Source organism: Corticium candelabrum, chromosome 3 (genome assembly GCF_963422355.1).
Source record: "Corticium candelabrum chromosome 3, ooCorCand1.1, whole genome shotgun sequence".
NCBI classification, from domain to species: Eukaryota; Metazoa; Porifera; class Homoscleromorpha; order Homosclerophorida; family Plakinidae; genus Corticium; species Corticium candelabrum.
This window is the reverse complement of record NC_085087.1, coordinates 6,943,536-6,962,057: the sequence shown is the minus strand read 5'-3', so window position 1 is coordinate 6,962,057 and position 18,522 is coordinate 6,943,536. Positions and strand designations below refer to the sequence as shown.

Genomic DNA, 18,522 nt, shown 5'->3' with positions numbered 1-18,522 from the left:
TTAGATCCCGGATAATTAAAACAGACCAATCACTATTGATGTCATTTTCTTGTCGTTCGTCGCTACTTCGGCGGTCGCTATCGTGTGTTTCTAGAGCGCAGACGTCACGCTCTTATCGGAGGTTTTGTAAGGCAGCTGAACGTTCGACTCTAATAGAGGAATTTGAAGGAAATGCGGCCGCTGAAGAGACAGTTCGACTATTACTGGAAGGAAACAGAGTCAAACTGGCAGAAACTATCACATTAAGTATAAAAATCAGTTGAATAATTTGTAGCTAGATTGTTGTTTTGAATTTAAATATTGATGGCCAGGCCATGTTGCCTTGGAGATTTTGTAATAATTTTTAAATTTGATGATTTGGTTTTGCGTATTAAAGTAGATTTTAGGATTGTAGTATAGAATGTTTTGAACTAGTTTCACTCTGTTGTTGTGACGAATCTGCATGGTTAGTTTCAAAATTTGTTTGTCTAAATGCAGTCTCTGACTTTCTGTCTGTCTGTCTGCCTGCCTGCCTGCCTGCCTGCCTGCCTGCCTGCTAATCTGATTTTTCTTGTTGATTTGTTTGTGTTGGTTGTACTGTCTGTCTGTTGGTTTGTCTGTCCCTTTCTTTGTAGGTTATCTACAGCTGTCTGCCCAGGTTACACAGATAGACACCATTGTCAAATTGTTGTTTGCTAGTCGAGTCTGCACATCCCGTCAAACGTCTGCTGGGTCAGTCGATTATCACCGCCGTGTTGGAGCAGTTCCACAGAAATCATCCGTCGACATTCCGAGTCGGGATCACAGGACCACCCGGTGCTGGAAAGTCAACATTTATTGAGACGTTTGGGACGTTTCTGACGTCACAAGGACACAAAGTTGCAGTCCTGGTTGGAAGATAGGCAATATACATTGCATGTATTTATGTTATTAGGAAGAAATGATTTGTGTTAGGCAGTTGATCCGAGTTCTTCCACAACTGGTGGATCTCTTCTTGGTGACCGAACGAGGATGCCTCAATTGTCACGTAATCCTAATGCTTATATCAGACCATCTCCGTCATCAGGAGCACAAGGTTGGTTATTATAACTAAACATATGAGGGTGTGCAAGACAGACAGATAGACAGACACACCGACAGATAGCAAGACAGACATACATACAGATGGACAGACGGACAGACAGACAGATGGACAGATGGTGTAGAGATGTGTTTGTAGATATCTTGTGTATTGTTTTGTGTTTCAATTGTTTGTATTACAGGTGGTGTAACAAGGAGTACTGGCGAGACCATTCTACTTTGTGAAGCTACCGGTTACAACATCATTTTAGTGGGAAGGGTAGGAGTCGGTCAAGCAGAACATGCTGTTGCTGACATGGTGGATATGTTTGTACTTTTGACTCCTCCAGGAGCAGGAGATGAGCTCCAGGTGTGTGTGTGTGTGTGTGTGTGTGTGTGTGTGTGTGTGTGAGAGAGAGTGTGTGAGTGTGTGTGTGTACGTGTGTGTACGTGAACATGTGTGTGTGTGTGTGTGTGTGTGTGTGTGTGTGTGTGTGTGTGTACTTGTCTTGAAAGAATTGTATTTAATTTCAGGGCATGAAAAGAGGTGTTGTCGAGTTGGCTGACATGGTTATTGTAACAAAAGCTGATGGTGAGTTGATGAAAGCAGCAAATCATGTGAAAGCAGAATACCTCAGTGCACTGCGCTTTCTCAAACGACAATCAAAGTTATATTACCCCAAGGTCAGGTGTGTGTGTCTGTGTGTGTCTGTGTCTGTGTCTGTGTGTGTGTGTGTGTGTGTGTGTGTGTGTGTGTGTGTGTGTGTGTGTGTGTGTTTGTGTTTGACTGCAGTCTTAATCTCTGATCAGTCAGCACTAACTGCATGCTTCTAGCATAAACATTTCATCTTGTCTATAAGGTCCATCTCATTTCTTGCCAAGAAAACAGAGGAATCAATGAAATATGGGAAGAGATGCGTGGCTTCAGACAGATAATGCAGGTAATAGCGAGTCTGTTGTCAACACAAATAACCACACAAGTGCTACTCTAATCAATACCTGCATGCCTCTCAGTCCCCATCTATTTGTCTATCTACTCATGTGTGTGTGTGTGTGTGTGTGTGTGTGTGTGTGTGTGTGTGTGTGTGTGTGTGTGTGTGTGTGTGTGTGTGTGTGTGTGTGTGTGTGTGTTATATTGTAGGAGTCGGGACACTTTGAATCAAAACGACATCACCAACAGAAAGCCTGGATGTGGAATCACATTCGACATCAAATACTGTCCAGGTTATCCTCCACCATACATCGGCAACCGACTATTGTACATTGAGAGTCGTAACTGTTTTAATTGTGCAGCTTCAGACGACATCCTGTGGTACAGGAATCCTATGCAAAGTATGAAGAGCTGGTTGTTGATGGTGTGTTGACACCGGGAGCAGCTTCAGACGACATCCTGTGGTACAGGAATCCTATGCAAAGTATGAAGAGCTGGTTGTTGATGGTGTGTTGACACCGGGAGCAGCTGCAGACAAGTTACTTGCATGCTTTCTGGATGACAGACGAGCAAATGAGAGTGAAGCCAAGAAATAGTGAAATCCCAGTCTTGTCTAATGTTTAGACACACGGACACGTATCTGCGTATATTTTGAACAATTTCAATAAATCACCGGTGAGCTGTATGTACAGCAGACAATATTTCTGTATCAAGTGTGCATCAAGACTTAACACATCCGGGCATAGAAGCATCCGGGCATAATCACATCCGGGCATGCAGGATAATAATTAAATTGTACGTAACTACTCAGTCTTGCCACGTTGTCAGCCCGCCATTTTCTGCTTCATGACACTTCCACGGCTGGTACGTCAAATTTTAAGCAACTAAAACGTTAGTTACGTTTGTCTATGTTTCTCTAATCGCATGTGAGCGAATGGACAACGTCGCACGTTCATTGCAAGACAAGAAAGTTGATTTTAGGTTATCGTGCTTTTGCAATCGGTAGAGAGAAGGAAGTTTGTGCAAGGGAGGGTAGGAAGGAGGCAGAGTGAGCAACGAAGAGATGAAAATTTGCTTTTTCAATGTAGGCCACGCCCTCATCGCTACTCAATCTCGCGTTTGTTTGAATGTTGAGACGTCTCGACGGTTACTTTTCATTGAGATCAGTTTTCGCATTGTATTTGCAGTTCTAGCGTTTGTGTCACGTTCTATTCGTGTTCTGTTCTCGCAATGAACGCGCGCAGCGATTCAACAAGCTGAGTTGGCCCTTCCTACTTGGCTACTCCTCCCACTTTACTTTCCCGGCTGGGGAGTGGCTGGCGACTAATGTTGGCCCCTCCTACTTTTGTCGGCGGGAAAATATTGAAAGAAAACATATCTGTATTAAGTCAGAAATGCGACAGGTCGTATGACAGATATGTAGATATCAATAAGATAGCGTTGTTTACTACAAATTCTGTGGTGACTTTATGTTCTGGTAGATTCCTTGTTAAGTTAACACATGCCATGGAGATCAGAAGGAAGCTCATTGGTAAGCATTGCAATATTGTAAATGTTAATGTTTTAGTTTTAATGTTGAAAATTGTGGTGAATTGAGATGTTAGTGTGTGTGTGTGTGTGTGTGTGTGTGTGTGTGTGCGTGTGTGTATGTGTGTGTGTGTGTGTGTATGTGTGTGTGTGTGTGTGTGTGTGTGTGTGTGTGTGTGTGTGTGTGTGTGTGTGTGTGTGTGTGTCTAACATGTTGCATGTTGCTGAGAAACAGAATGTGTTTGAGTACAACAATGATTGTGTTTGATAGATCTTGATGAGAGAGCAGTGACACTTAATAAAGAAGGTAATTTTGGTGAGGCAGTTAAAGTTCTAGAACAAGCCAAACAAATGGCTGAAGAGAATTTAGACACAAAAGACGAAATGAGACTGGGAGGTGAGGAATGTTGTTTGATTGAAAATATTGCAGGAATTCTAAATTAATGGTTTGTGTCTCTGTTGTGATGTTTAGCTATTCGTTATCTGGGGGAGACATACATTAGTAATGGAGAATATATGAAAGGACAAGCTCTTCTTGAAGACATTCTATCAGTTCAGAGACAAGAGACACCTAATGTCTTATTAGCTACCAGTGAGTTGTATTGTAATGTTTGTTGAAAGTTACACATAAACTAGGACGTATGGAAGCTGTTGCATGATGTTTTAGGGAAATGTCTGTAGTATTGTGGGTTCAAATTTGATTTAAACAAAGATTGAGAAATGTTTGTCTGTACAACTTTGTGTGAAGTTTGACTAACTTTGAAATGTTAAGACAAAATGTCTAATCAGTAGAAACAATTATTTAGAGCACTACAAACGTAACTTGTTTGTCAGACTTATGTGTACAAAGAGTGATTTTATCCAGGATAGCAATGCTGGAGTGAGTGATTACAAGCGTTAGCAATGTGCCTCTTGATTGAACAAGAGAACCCTTTCATGTACTTATTGAGTCTATGAAGCCCTACACAACACTGATGGATATCAATTATTACTTGATGTCAGTCAGTAATGTCAAAAATTAATGAACTAGTTAATATTAATAGACACCCTATGGAAAACCCTGGATATGTGTTGTTTTGCTTGATTTAAATGTTTGATCAAAAGAATGTGTAAAGGCAGCAAGTGCATTTTATGAGACAGAGTGAGACGTGAATGAAGTGTGTGAGACACAATTGTCTAACTGTTGACAAATGATTGTTTTGGTGGATTAAACTGTTATGATGAGAGTTATTAATATTAATGTGGTCACCATCTAGTAATCGGTTGCTCAGTTATCATATCTGTTTAAATACTATCAAGGGTGTCTATGTGGGTATAAGAGTCGTAAAACAAGGACGGGTGTGTGTGTGTGTGTGTGTGTGTGTGTGTGTGTGTGTGTGTGTGTGTGTGTGTGTGTGTGTAATTAATTAAAATATTTTGTCAAATGTGAATGTGAAGCATTATAGGTGGATAATCAAGTGACACTTGCACTTGACATCTCAAAGTTTATGATCAAGTGACTATTAAGAGATGCATGTGTATTGAGTCAGTTACATTTACTAGTAATAACATATCAACTAAGTTACTGTTATGTCTTAATTAACATCTTAGGATGTCAAATATGATGTTGTGTGTACTTGTATGTATATGGTATATTACTGTGTGACTGACTTTTGGTTGTTTGTATTTACAGTCTTGTGTGCTCTGGGTAGATGTTACCACTATCAAAACAAATCCATGGATGCCACACGATTGCTAGCAGAGAGCTTGTCAATATATCAGAAATACGTCTCAGCTAATGATGCTCGTGTGACAAGTAGTAAGTGTTGTGTGTGAGTAATTGTTGTTTTGAAAGATTTTTAACTTATTTGACAAGAGGATATAATGTTTGTCTTGCCACCAGTTTGTCTGTCTTTCTCTTGTGTCTCTTCCTGCTTGTGTGTTTGTGTATGTGTGAGAGTTTCTTTATTATTGAATTTACTGGAGTGTGCATTCTATCTTGATCTCTTCATGAATTCATGAAGGAGATACACCTGGTTACTCCATCTTGAATACATGAGATGCTCTAGGAGCTGAAGGACCGTTGTTCTTCGACGGATAGTAACGGTGATCTGCAAGTACATAGGTAGTGCCGTTACCGTTCACATACGGGTAGTTAGAAAATTGACCAATAACAATGCGTAATATGCAACGCTCCCCCAAGCGCGCGTATTCAAAATGTACTCCTAAGTAACGCAACGCGCTACGCACTTCAAATTTGCACAAGACATAGAAATTAGCGATACAACAAAGACCTGTGAGTTCGATTTTTGATTGCTTCGTTCTGCGATTTTAGAATAATATTTTTTGAATGTTTTCCGCCTCTAATGTACAACCAAACGGAATCAAAAGCAGCAATCAAAAATCCAGCCCGCATACGTTGTGCACCACCATGCCGGGGATCTGCTTGCAACGTTTCATAGTCCACAACAGAGCCGTTTCTTAGTTTTAGGCTTTCAAATCTGTCAGACGCCTACTTTAGGAACTCCCACTTTGGCACACCTCCCAAACCGCTTCCTGCTATTGCGTAAATTCGACTTTGTTTATTCTTCCGCATACACACACAGCACAAAGACAGTGCCCCAATGTCATGTTTACTCATTTCACACTGCAACGACTATATTTATTGATACACAATCACTGCAATACCATACACTGCAATATGTGTAGATATGAAACCAAAGCTGAGCATATCAGTAAGCAAAACCTGCAGTTGTTACAATGTACACCAGTTACGTTAGCTAGTAGGTTTCAAATATATAGCCTGGCCATATTCAAAACCTACTGTTACCACTAGGCATTACGTGGAGGTGTAACTGGATTTCGCCTAGCAAAATGTTTTGGGAATACAAGATACACAGAATACGGAATGACCACAGAGGACACAAGATACATGGAATAGGGAATGACCACAGATGATGACAAAGTACTGTCCTGATGGAGACCAGTCTGAATCGTCACCACCTCGTGGACGCCTCGGAGATGCTGGTGGTGGACAAGTCTCAGATGGTGGAGTGCTGACAGATGCTGCAGCACGATGAGGACGTTTACTTGCTGACTGACCCTCCTGATCTCTCACTTTCTTCCTCCTCTTTCGAGCACCTTGCTTGATCCACTCTCCTCCTCCTCAATCATCCCAAAACCGCCTGCCTCGTAACTACTCGTCTCTTTCTGCCACAACGCATCCTCCCCATGCTTCATCCCTCTCAGCACCTGTTGTCTCCTCTTGTACTCCACACTTTGCTGTCTGAGCAACTGGTTCTCCTTCTTGACATCCAGTTTCTCAAGAAGGAGTATGGAAACATCAGTGTCTAGAATTCCCAAAGAGTGCAGCACATTAGCCAATCCAATACTGCCAACATTTTGTTGGATAACGGCCAGAGATGTGCTGAGCCGAATAATTTCAAGAGATGCAAATACCCCCTTTGGGCAACGCCTCCAAATGAGAGAATGAAGAGCTTCATTAGAATTCTGCATGTCTCCGCGTTGCAATCTCTCCAGTAGGTCTTCATCGCTCAACCTCTCAAAAACTGGCTCCATGAGGTCAAGGACTTCTGGCTGTATCTCCTTTGGGGCATAGCTGGGATCGCCACGGTTATACTTACACCGCGAGCTCTCACCAGGTGGACAGTAGGAGTGGTCGTTGGCATGGTGACAGTATATGGCTGTGATGGCAGTGATCATCCCAGGTTTGTCACCAATGTGGCTTTGAATGGCTATGCCATAGTAATTCTGCAGCCTGTTGACAAGGCCTGCAGTCAACCGGTTTGCGCCCTTCAACCCCTTCCTCGTGGACTCCCCAGATGGAGTTGGAATCTCGACATCCTTGTGTTCTGCCCATACCCTCCTCAGCTGTGTCCCCATTCTCTTCTGCACGTGGCCGATGCAGTCACTCTTGGTGATGGTGACATCGTCACCTAGGGCTTTGCTGCTAGAACCGACCTGAAAGCACAACAGTCACAGTCACTTATGAACACTAAATGATTTGCATAAATTACTGACTTGAATGAGGAACTGTCGCCATCACCTATAAAGGTGGTGTACCTCAGTTTATGCAGTTCCAATGACCGGCCCCACATCAAAACCGCCCCATGCTGCTCCATGCTGTTTGATGAACCTCGGTAGTTGAGGCTGCAGGTTGGAGCGTGAGCCTCCTTCCACAGGCGAAACCTCTCAGTAGACCGATCCCAAGAGCCGTAGGACTGGCATTCTTTGCAGAACCCGGCTCTGGATTTCAAAGTCGAGCACCTTGCCTGTGACAGCTGAGATGGCAGCCTGGATGCCAAAAAGACTCTGGTGTCCTCTCTTCTGCCACGTGCCATCAGTCGACACAGCGACATCCACAACATCATCAGTGGTGGCAAAGCCAAGAAAGTCACTGTCATCATCATCATCATCACTGTCAGGACGGTATGTAGCTACAAAAACCAATTAGTCACTACCAAGTTTTTTGACATTACAGCATAATTAGTAAGAGATCAGAGGTTATTTGAAAACTATTGTGCAAACTGTGGCTGTCCACGGGCATTTTTGTACGGGGAATGTACAGTGCAATCAAATGTCCAATCATCAAGCAGCATTTGTGTCACGTGCTGTCACATGAGTCAGGTTACGCCAATCACCACGTAGGATTCGCGTCACGTCGAAGCGTGAATCAACTGCAATTTCAAAGTAATTGATTACCAGGATCAGGTACAGCAGAATCACAGAGAGTACGGAGCTCGGTAGCAGCTCTGGCCATCTGGTCCTTGACAACCGCAGTAGCCGCTGCTTCCACGGCCTTCTGGTGGGACGCAAACGGCTCGTTTGCGAGTCCGCCATGCATCCCAACCACTGCTACTAGTTTCTATATATAAAAAAATAAGTAATAAACAGAAACACAAGATATGAAAACGAAAATTTGTACCTGCATTGCAGCATGGCCACCCCCAATTTCTCTCATTGCTAGCACCATTCGTCTGTTTACTTCGAACGCCTGACCAGCAGTCACTCTCTGCGAGGAATGGCAGGAATGGCCGGTACGAACGTCAACTCCACAATACCTAGAAAGAAAAATAGTCCAGTCGATAAGTAACTCTAAGACGGCACATTCTTACTTGTTGGTGCACTCAAACAACAGTGGGAGTGCAAATCCCATCCTGTTGATGCCGATCTTCAGACGTAGGTGCGCGCTTTGGCACGTAGCACAAAGCGCAATTGGCTCTAGTTGAGCTGCCAAGTGCGACAGATCAATGAAGGTTTCTTCATTGATCTCTTCAGGTTTCACATCTCTCTTGTGGACCATTGTTTCTCTCTATTTTCTATCTTTTTGGTTTGTCTCATTATGTTAGACAAAGCACATGTAAACAGGAAACCAAATTACTGTTGCATGATGAGATACAGCAATTATATATACTGACATTATCTGTAAAGCCTGTTTCACTATATTGACACCAACGTCAGCGTTGTCCTGTTCACAATATCTTGAGACGTCACTAAGTTGCACGTCAAGGTTGGTCTGGAGTCTCGAGTCAGATTGCGTACACGTGTCTAATCATGGACAACTATTCCGATGTTGATCCTTCTCTTGCTGTTTCTCTTGCACCGTCATTCACGTTTTTTCCATTTCTAGATCCAGGAAGCTTGCAGCTCTGCTGATTCGCTAAAAATGCCCACGTGGTTACATTTGACGCTGACAACTTCCGGGTTTTGACTTTGGAATAGAACTTTGCTCTATTTTGACGTCATGACGCCGTGCCACTTTGTCCTTGTTCACAATACCTGGACGTCACGACGCTGCGTTGACATCAACATCGGCGTCAATATTGTGAACCAGGCTTAAGGAAACAGACACAAGAGTATCTAATATCTAATGCTCTAGAGGGCTTGACTTATAGCTGGTGTGCGTCAGTCTGTCTGTCTGTCCATCCGTCTGTCCGTATGTCTGTCTGTCCATTTGTCCATCTGTCTGCCTGTCTGTCCATCTGTCTGTGTCTGTCTGTCTCTTTGTTTGTCTGTCTGTTTCACTGTCGGTGTGTTGGTATGTCTCTCTGTCTGTCTGTTTCATATGTCAATTTGTTTGTTTGTGTTTCTGTCTATTTGTCTGTCTTTCATTATAAAATTGCCAGATATCAAAATATAGGCATCACTGCAAGTTATAGCATCAAAAATCTGTTGAACAAAGTAGTAAAATTAGCTTTTCTTTTCTTAAAGGGCTGGACATGGCTGACGAGCTCTACAAATTTTATATTATTATGGAACACTCTTACATGTATCAAGCACACTGATTATTGACTGTTGCTGTTGTTGCGCATGATCACACTTCACCCTGTGCACGTTTTTATAGCTACACTAGAATGGCAGTGTGCACGGGGTACGTGTTGTAGAAAACTTTCGTTTATTTAATCAGTTATCATGGACAGACTGGAACAGTGGTTGTATGTTGTGTGAGAAAGAACTCATCTCTCACTACTGCATTGAAATATATTATAGACATTGATTGTTGTCTTGCAACTTAATTACCAAGGAAAGTTGTTTTGTCTTAATTCTCATTTTTATTGCTGTTTTAGCTATGAACGTGCTTGGTAGATGCTTTATGGATCAAGGGAACCTTTCTGATGCTGAAAGAATATTGAGAGAGTGTCTGGAGATCATAAAATCTGCTCGACCAGAAGATCCTGTTGCTATTGCTGATGGTATGTGTTGATTGTCTGATACAATTGTAAGACGTCTCACTCTTACTGAACAACTCTACTCACCTCGCGTTGATTGAATGTGTTGTCTATAATATCATCATTGTTTATCTTCTTCAGTTCAGTCGTCACTTGCTCATTGTCTGTACCAACAAGGTAAACAAAGTGAATCTATTGAACTGATAAAGGAGTGTGTCAGGATTTTGAAATCACATTTCCATCCAAAGCATCTCCGTGTGGGTTCAGGTTAGTTTCTTGTCTTTGTTTTGATATCAACTTTATGTGAATTGTGAGCTTGACATGCTGATTATCATAATGCCACATGTTGTATACTGCAGTATAAATCAGTCATAATTGTCACGTGTTGTTTACAAGCTCTTGTTCTTCTCAGCTGTTTCTCAACTCGGATCTTATTTAATGGAATCAGGAAAATTGGATGAGAGTGAAAATTATTTAAGAGAATCACTTGAGATACACAGACATTCTCTCCATGAGAAACATCCTAATACAGCAATGCGTATGTCTAAATGTTCTATAATGTCAAATCAGCATTTGTGTGTATTAATCTGTCTTGATTTGTACAGCATTAAAAAGTTTGGGAGAATGTCTGATGAGAAAAGGGAAAAATGAGGAAGCTGAGAAACTTCTTTCAGAAGCTGTAGACAATGAAAGAGTTTCTCTCCCTCAAAATCGCCCGGACAAAATCTCCAGTCAGAATTTCCTCATTTCTCTTTCCCTGCATCTCTCACAATTGCTGGTTTTCTGTTTTCAGCTCTCGTGTCATGGTCAAAGAGTCTCTCAAATATTGCTGACTACACACGTGCTCATCATGCGCTATTAGAATCTCTTCAAATAATTGATATTAACAAACTTCCCAGCAACAGCTTTGAGAGATTAGAAGGTCTGATATTTGAGTGGAAGGTTAAATGTTGTGATTATTGAGTTTGTTTTGCAGTAAACCGTCTACTAAAGAGATTGAGCACTTTCCAACAGCAACAAGATGAAGAGACAATTATTCCTGAAGAGAAAGAAGGAATTGAAGAGACGGATGGTGAGGACAACCACTTTGTAGCCTTGTAAACATTCTTCCTTGTATTCTCTGTCTCACTTTTTGTTTCACCCCTGTGTGTGTGTGTGTGTGTGTGTGTGTGTGTGTGTGTGTGTGTGTGTGTGCGTGCGTGCGTGTGCACATGCGTGTGTGTGTGTGTGTGTGTGTGTGTGTGTGTGTAGTACATGTATCTGTCATGAAAGAGTCACATTGGAGTAAAATATCCAGGACACTCGGATCAAATGTTCGTCTCCGTAGACACAAACGTGATTCTTTTGGACAACTCACTCACAATTGCTTCTCTCACTCAACTCAGTAGCATACTTGATTAGAGATGGACAAGACTGCTGGCATTTTGCAACAGACGTGTACATGTAGGTTTTGTTGTTCAGTCCCAGAGCTGCACTATAGTCAGTGCCCATGGATGTCTCAGACCAAGGTCTAGGTGCATTAGAAATGCCAGTCCAAAGACTCCTCATATGACAGAGCTATCTTTAGAATAGAAGGGCTCATCATTGTGTGTGTGTGTGTGTGTGTGTGTGTGTGTGTTGCTGTAGCTCAATTTGTTTGAGAGTGTATTTGGAGAATGAAAACATCCGGGACCTTGCAGGGTTGCTGGTTCAAGTCACAGTGATGGCGAGCTATGGCATAATTTCCTTAAGCAAGAAACTTACACACAATTGCTTCTCTCGACTCAGGAGTATAAATGAGTACCTGGTCATTGACTGGGGTGAACATGACCGCTGGCTTGGCATCATGCAAGTAACATCATGTAGTAGACGGGTACTTGTGGGCCTTGGTGTCCAGTGCCAGAGCTGCGCCATAGTCAGTGCACCTGGATGACTCCGGCCAAGCTCCAGATGGATTGTAGCATTGGCCTAAGCTGTCAAGTAGCACATGGAGGCCTTGTCTCTAGAGGCAGGGGAGGTATCTCCGCAACTGACTTAAGATCGACGTCGTATGGCGTAGAGGGCTTGACATTTGTCCATTTGTGTGTGGGGGGCACGTGTGTGTGTGTGTGTGTGTGTGTGTGTGTGTGTGTGTGTGTGTGTGTGTGTGTGTGTGTGTGTGTGTGTGTGTGTGTGTGTGTGTGTAGTACATGTATTTGTCATGAAGAGTCACATTGGAGTAAAATATCCAGGACACTCGAATTAATGTTCGTCTTCGTAAACACAAACGTAATTCTTTTGGACACGTCACTCACAATTGCTTCTCTCACCAACTCAGTAGCATACTTGATTAGAGATGGTCAAGACTGTTGGCATTTTGCAGCAGACATGTACATGTGGCCTTTGACATCCAGTCCCAGAGCTGCACTATAGTCAGTGCCCATGTCTCTGACCAAGCTCTAAGTGCATTAGAAATGCCAGTCCAGAGACTCCTCATATGACATAGGAGCTATCTTTAGAATAGAAGGGCTCATCATTGTGTGGTGTGGTGTGGTGTGTGTGTGTGTGTGTGTGTGTGTGTGTGTGTGTGTGTGTGTGTGTGTGTGTGTGTGTGTGTGTGTGTGTGTGTGTGTGTGTGTTGTGCTTTCCCACTTGATATAGTTTATTATAGATTACTGTTTCTTATAGCATCTCACAGCAGTGGATCAGAATGGCTCACATTAGTAGCCAAATCACTAACTGGTGAAGCTGTTGAATTGAAAGCAAAATCGTCTGATACTGTTGCCACCTTGAAGCGTCGATTGCAAACCAAGGATGACCCTTCATCATGGGATCAATTGCTTGTTTTGAATAAAAAACAACTACACGATGAGCAAACATTAGCTGATGCAGGAGTAACCGATGGAACAATACTGAGTGTCGTTCTTTGTCCTCGTGAGTTGATCTTCTACTCAATAGACTATAGTATACAAATTGTAATGATGGTATGGTTGTAGGTGGTGTGACGGGCATGGGAGCCGATGCGGGTGAGTTATTTGTTCGAGCGTTGTCACAAGGAGCAGTCGAAGTGAGTCGAGTCAAGATTGTTATTGTCGGCAGAGACAGAACTGGCAAGACGTCCTTTAAACGATCCTTGCTCAAACAGAAGTTTCACATCATTGAACCGAGCACACCTGTGGCCATGGCAGAGTTGGCAGTGTGTGAAGCATCCAATTGGACTTTCGTCAATGACAAAGACCAGGAATTTTTAGATAAACAAATAGCTAGAGCAGCCATGCATGCAATGCATGATTCTAGTGCAAACGTTTCGGGTAGTGAAGGTGAGAGTCAATATGAGGATGGAAGAGCAGATTGGCCACATCTTCACAGTCGTGTTGATCTCGACTCGACAGTCGGTAGAGAATCTACATCAACTGATACTAGAGAAAGTTACTTTGATGAAGTGATAGTTCTAACTGAAGGGATTGCTCGTGCTATTCGAGATTTCCAAAGTGATCCTGATCTTCTAAAGAAGGAAGATTCAAAAGTTCACGTTACCATTTGGGATTTGGGAGGTCAAGAGCCACTTCTTCCTGGCCAAGGACAAGCCATCACATCGGGATGTGTCGTTTGTGTCGTATTTAATGTATCTCAGTTTCTAGGTGACAAGGCCAAGTCATTCTACTTTCCTTCTGCCGACTCGGAACCAATTCCAATAGACAACCACTGGATAGAGACAAACTATGATGCTGTGTCTTTATGGGCATCCATGACTTTTTTGGCAGGAGACGACGACAGTCGTGAAGGTCTTTACATTGGCAAGTCAAAGGACTGTGCATCGCCGGTCATGTTTTTGATTGGTACACATGTCAATGATGCTGATGAAGAAATGATTAAGCAACAGAATGAATTTCTGTCTAAAATGTTTCGTAATAAAGCATTTAAGCAGCACATCCTGCGACCATCCGATCACCGTGATGATTGGTTCTTTTGTGTTGAGAATTCAGTGTCTGACCCTGACAGTGCAAGTGAGGATGCAGGTGTGAGTGCAGTGAAGCAACTCATTGAAGAGATAGCACGTGATGTGTCACCCAAACGTCTAATACCAGCCACTTGGTCAGTTCTAGAGAAGATCCTTGATGCTCTAGAACAAAAGTTGGGCAGTGCTCTTTCCAATGTCCATGATATCATGGTTTTTGCTCGTCGATTGTGTCGTATGTCTGAAGAGAAAGAAGTTCGTGCTGCTCTGGCATATTTAGATGAAGCCGGTTCAGTCATCTTTCCTCAGGAAAGTGAGAAGCTGAATAACATAGTCGTCACCAAACCAAGCTGGATTTTCATGGTTTTCTCAGTGGTGGCATCTGTCGTTACTCTTCCTCCTCCCTTACTGAGTAAAGATTGGGATCGAGTGCGACAAGTAGGAATTGCTTCTTGGAAACTCATTGATCATCGCTTGAAGAAGGCAGGAGTGAAACATGAAGAATATGAAGATGTACTGAATCTCTTGAATTTCTTTTTCATTGTCTGCCCCAAACTTTGTTTATCTCAGTCATCAGTTCCCTATCAAATGGAATATTTTATTCCTTGTTTGCTAGAAGTCGAGTCAGAAGGTCCATTTGCAGCTGCTAATTCGGTTGCTTCTAATCCAATGTCACTCATTGTTTTGTCTCGTGATATCGAGTTTATTCCTGAGCAATTGCATTTCCGGCTGATGACGTGTTGCATTGAGAGATATTCTGATGAACCAATGTTGACACGTAATCAGTCTGTATATCGAGTTGAGAAAGATGTCAAGTTGGAACTGATCTATCACTTGAAGAAATATATTATTGTCACTATTGACACAAAACGGCCACTTAATGAAGTTGCATCTTTGTGTACAGACATCCGTCTGTTCATCACTAAAAAGCTTCATGAAGTGAAGACCCCAGGGTTGCCTCAGTTTCAGTTTTCATTAAATATTCAACCTCCCGGACCAGCCATTCCCGTGGATGTCAGCAAGTTGGTATGTATAGACAAGTATATACCAAGTGAGGACACAACATTGAGAAGAAACATAAAGAGGGACGATGTCAGCCTTGATCACAGTGAAAGAGTGGCATTAGACTGTTGGTTTTATGACGAGAAAGATGATGTATTAAGAAAAACACAAGAACAGTCCCTGACAATAACTGCAAACAGGAAATGTACAGACGATCATATTGTGAATGTAGCCAACCAAATTTCTGGTTGCTGGAAAACCCTTGTTCTAAATTTGTCACCTACATTTTTCATGAGCAAGACAAAAGTGATAGAAAAAGAAAACAGAGATGATTGTTTTATGCAAGCTGTAGCAGCACTGAATATGTGGACAAATGAATTTGGTAACAAAGCAAGCCAGGCAGCAATGATCAAGGCAATGTGTAACATCAGCTGTAGAGCTCAGGCTGAAGATGTCTTTAGTATCAGTTTGGTGGAGCACATCTGCCCACATAAATGACTGTGTTAGTCTGCACTTGTAGGCAGAGTTGTTTTGTTAAGAGGAATCAAACGTTACCTGTTTTATGTTCACATTATTCACTCACTAGTCTTACTTGATGTGCATTGTTTTCAGTTGACATATATATGGCTGTTACTATTTAGCATTTTACCTTTTGTTTTTAGAAATACATTGATATATTGACAGAGCATAGAGTGCTACGAGTTACAAAGAGAAGTACAAATGGTTATGATTGTGTAGTACAAATGATAGTGAATGGGATTTGTGGTAAATAGAGTAATAATATTTACTATGGTGATCGGCTGCAGTTCAGTTGGTGTATACAGACTCTTGCAAAATTATAAATCCACCCTACTCACGTGACGGACAAGATGTGTGAATGGTGTAAACTGATACCAGGAGTTCCTTTCATGATTACTTTGAACTACCAACATATAGCAATACTTGTGTTCTTAGATTTAGAGCTACAACTAAATAATTTTGTTCGTCTTTCACTAAAGAAATCCAAGTGCGTTTGTCAGGCAGTAAATCACAAATGTCCAATCTAAACAGTTTCCTTCGTATGCTTTCTCATACTGAGAGAACCTAACATTAAATCATCGTTAAGTTGCTAGAAATTGCCGTTTCGTCTTTGTTTGGCAGCAAATGAGCAAATTGTTTATGATGTAACAAACTCATTCTTATGATCTGTAATTGTTTAAAAAACCAAACAAAAGCACTAAATCTATGCACTAATTATTACAAGACGCAAAACTGTTGGCTTCAATGTTTTTTCTTACTGTATAACGTAGAAATTCCTAAATTCGTTACTTCCGGTTACATTCTGTGATGGCTCAGAATAGTGCAAGTTGAGACAATGGCGCCAAATTGTCCTGTTTCTATACGCTGTCGGAGCTCACAGAGCGGCGAACGTCGGTAACCCTACAGTTCAGTTATCATTTATTTCCAATTTCCGTCCTTGAATCGATTCTTTGCGTTGTCCGTGTGTAATCATGCCTCAAGGAAAGTAGTGCAGCCCCATGAATCTACAAGAAATAGAAGTCCATCTTGAGAACGAGTTGTCAGAACGTGAAGTGGCAGGAGTTGTAGGAGTCTGTCGTTGAGTGATTCAGAATGTCATCAGACGCCTTCAAAATGGCAGCATCAACTACAAAAGAAGACCAGGCCGAGGTAGAAAAACAACAACTCGAACTGACCGACATATCGAATTTGTTGTTCTTCGAGATCGCCAAGTCACTCTGCGAGAGCTTCAAGCAGACTTGACTGCCGTGACTGGCCAACCTGTGTCACATTCCCTCAGTAGACGCCTGTCAGAGAAAGGTCTCAACGCTCGACGACCTCGTAAAAATCCACACTGCGTTTCGACGAGAGAGTCGCTTCGTGCTAATTAATGACGTCAATGTTCTTGAGTGGCCGTCTCGCTCTCCATACGCCACTCCAATAGAACATCTGTAGCTCTGGCTGAAAGTGAGGGTAAATCGTCTGCACCCTCGAACAACAGCCGATCTCTGGGCGGCGGTGCAGACAGCGTGGGCGTCAATTCCTGTTGATCTTGTACAGACTTTAGTTGACAGTCTTCCCCGTCGCGTAGAAGCGATACGTAGAGCTAAAGGCGGTTGGACGAAATGCTAGATAGTAGTGTGTAAATATTAACGAGTTCTTGCTTAGAAACCAATTACACTAAACGCCACAAATTTGTTTACTATGATAAAATATTCACTTTACAGCACATGCGCAGACAAGATTTAGGAAGGTAATGATGTTTTTCCCCAACTTGGCAACTTTAAATTCTCTAGTCAAGGTGTGAAGGAGATTGAATTTAGACTTAGATAAACAGCAAATAATTTTGTAATGAAAATATAAATTAGAAGCTTCTCTGTGACTGACTAGGCGGTCAAAAACACAATAAAATGTACAACAGGTAGGGTGGATTTATAATTATGCAAGAGACAGTATACCAGTCTACTATCCTACAGGCTACAGCACAATAGATATGTCTATTAATTAATTACTGATATGCCAGCATGCAGTTCTATAAATCTACGGGGATGGCTTACATAGGGCGAGCATATGAATAGAGATTAGTAACTACTGATGTCTATGACTTCTCTACTCTAATCTACCAACCTGTTCCCAATGTTCCTTGTTGTTATCATCACACTAGTGTGGACAGAATCTTTCCACCTTAAGACTCGTTTTCAGAGTCGTCGTCTTCGTATTTCTTGCCTGTCTCGTTCTGTTTGTTATTGGATACGGACAGTTTCATCTCCATGTATGTGTTTTCAACGTCATCAAACTGGCCATTTTCATCATTTCTGTTGGGCTCGACTGTTTGTATATCCACGTGATCATGTTCCTGATTATCTTCACCTCAAGCCAACACATCGTTGTACACACCTGCTTTCTGTTCGTGTCCGTGAGTTGTGTCATTCAGTTCGGAAGCACATGGAGCATACCCCGAGCTGCCTGGACTCTAAAGATCAATGAGAAACATGTACATTACCATCTTGATGGATTATATTTATTAGATGAAATCTAAATAAACCTACTCGCTTGCTTGCCTGTGTCTGTCTGCCTGTCTGTCTGTCTGTCTGTCTGTCTGTCTGTCTACATTGTCATTTGCTTGCTTGCATACACCTTCTGTCCATGAGTTGAAATTTGAACAACAAAGTCAAACAAATTACTGATTGAGCTGTCTTGTCATCATCCACAATTCCAGCTTTCTTAGAGGAGGTGACACTCACCACTGCAGAAGTATGACCTACATCATAAACACATCACTCACGAAAAAGTATACATGACTTCTAAAAGCTTCTATGCTAGTATACCTACAACACTGAGACAACTATTGCTATAAACACAGAACTTCACTCCATTACTAGAAGTAAGAGTTTAGTTAGATAAATATTCAATTTTGAGTGCATGATGTCAGTTGTGGTACA

At 42.0% G+C, this 18,522-nt stretch overlaps 3 protein-coding genes across 4 annotated transcripts; all 3 read left to right on the top strand.

Annotated features, from left to right (window-relative positions):
- The first annotated feature begins 34 nt into the window (after positions 1-34).
- LOC134176945 (methylmalonic aciduria type A protein, mitochondrial-like) lies at positions 35-2,670 on the top strand. 2 transcript variants are annotated; one of them, XM_062643635.1, is made up of 8 exons: positions 35-246; positions 679-869; positions 934-1,054; positions 1,242-1,408; positions 1,573-1,722; positions 1,899-1,979; positions 2,180-2,262; positions 2,415-2,670. In XM_062643635.1, the coding sequence occupies exons 1-8, from the start codon at positions 39-41 to the stop codon at positions 2,563-2,565; spliced, it is 1,152 nt and encodes a 383-aa protein (XP_062499619.1). In that variant the 5' UTR covers positions 35-38; the 3' UTR covers positions 2,566-2,670. The 2 variants fall into 2 exon arrangements, with proteins under 2 accessions (XP_062499619.1, XP_062499618.1); XM_062643634.1 differs by having other exon boundaries at positions 2,332-2,670.
- Positions 2,671-3,364: 694 nt separating this feature from the next.
- Positions 3,365-6,555, top strand: LOC134177715 (uncharacterized). The gene is made up of 6 exons (XM_062644493.1): positions 3,365-3,500; positions 3,768-3,893; positions 3,969-4,088; positions 5,169-5,294; positions 6,185-6,210; positions 6,430-6,555. Exons 1-6 carry the CDS (start codon positions 3,476-3,478, stop codon positions 6,553-6,555), a joined length of 549 nt encoding a protein of 182 aa, XP_062500477.1. The 5' UTR covers positions 3,365-3,475.
- A 3,312-nt stretch (positions 6,556-9,867) lies between these two features.
- On the top strand, positions 9,868-15,893 carry LOC134177151 (uncharacterized). The gene is made up of 8 exons (XM_062643894.1): positions 9,868-10,188; positions 10,306-10,431; positions 10,577-10,702; positions 10,770-10,895; positions 10,958-11,086; positions 11,141-11,236; positions 12,811-13,056; positions 13,119-15,893. The coding sequence occupies exons 1-8, from the start codon at positions 10,065-10,067 to the stop codon at positions 15,578-15,580; spliced, it is 3,435 nt and encodes a 1,144-aa protein (XP_062499878.1). The 5' UTR covers positions 9,868-10,064; the 3' UTR covers positions 15,581-15,893.
- The last annotated feature ends 2,629 nt before the right edge of the window (positions 15,894-18,522 follow it).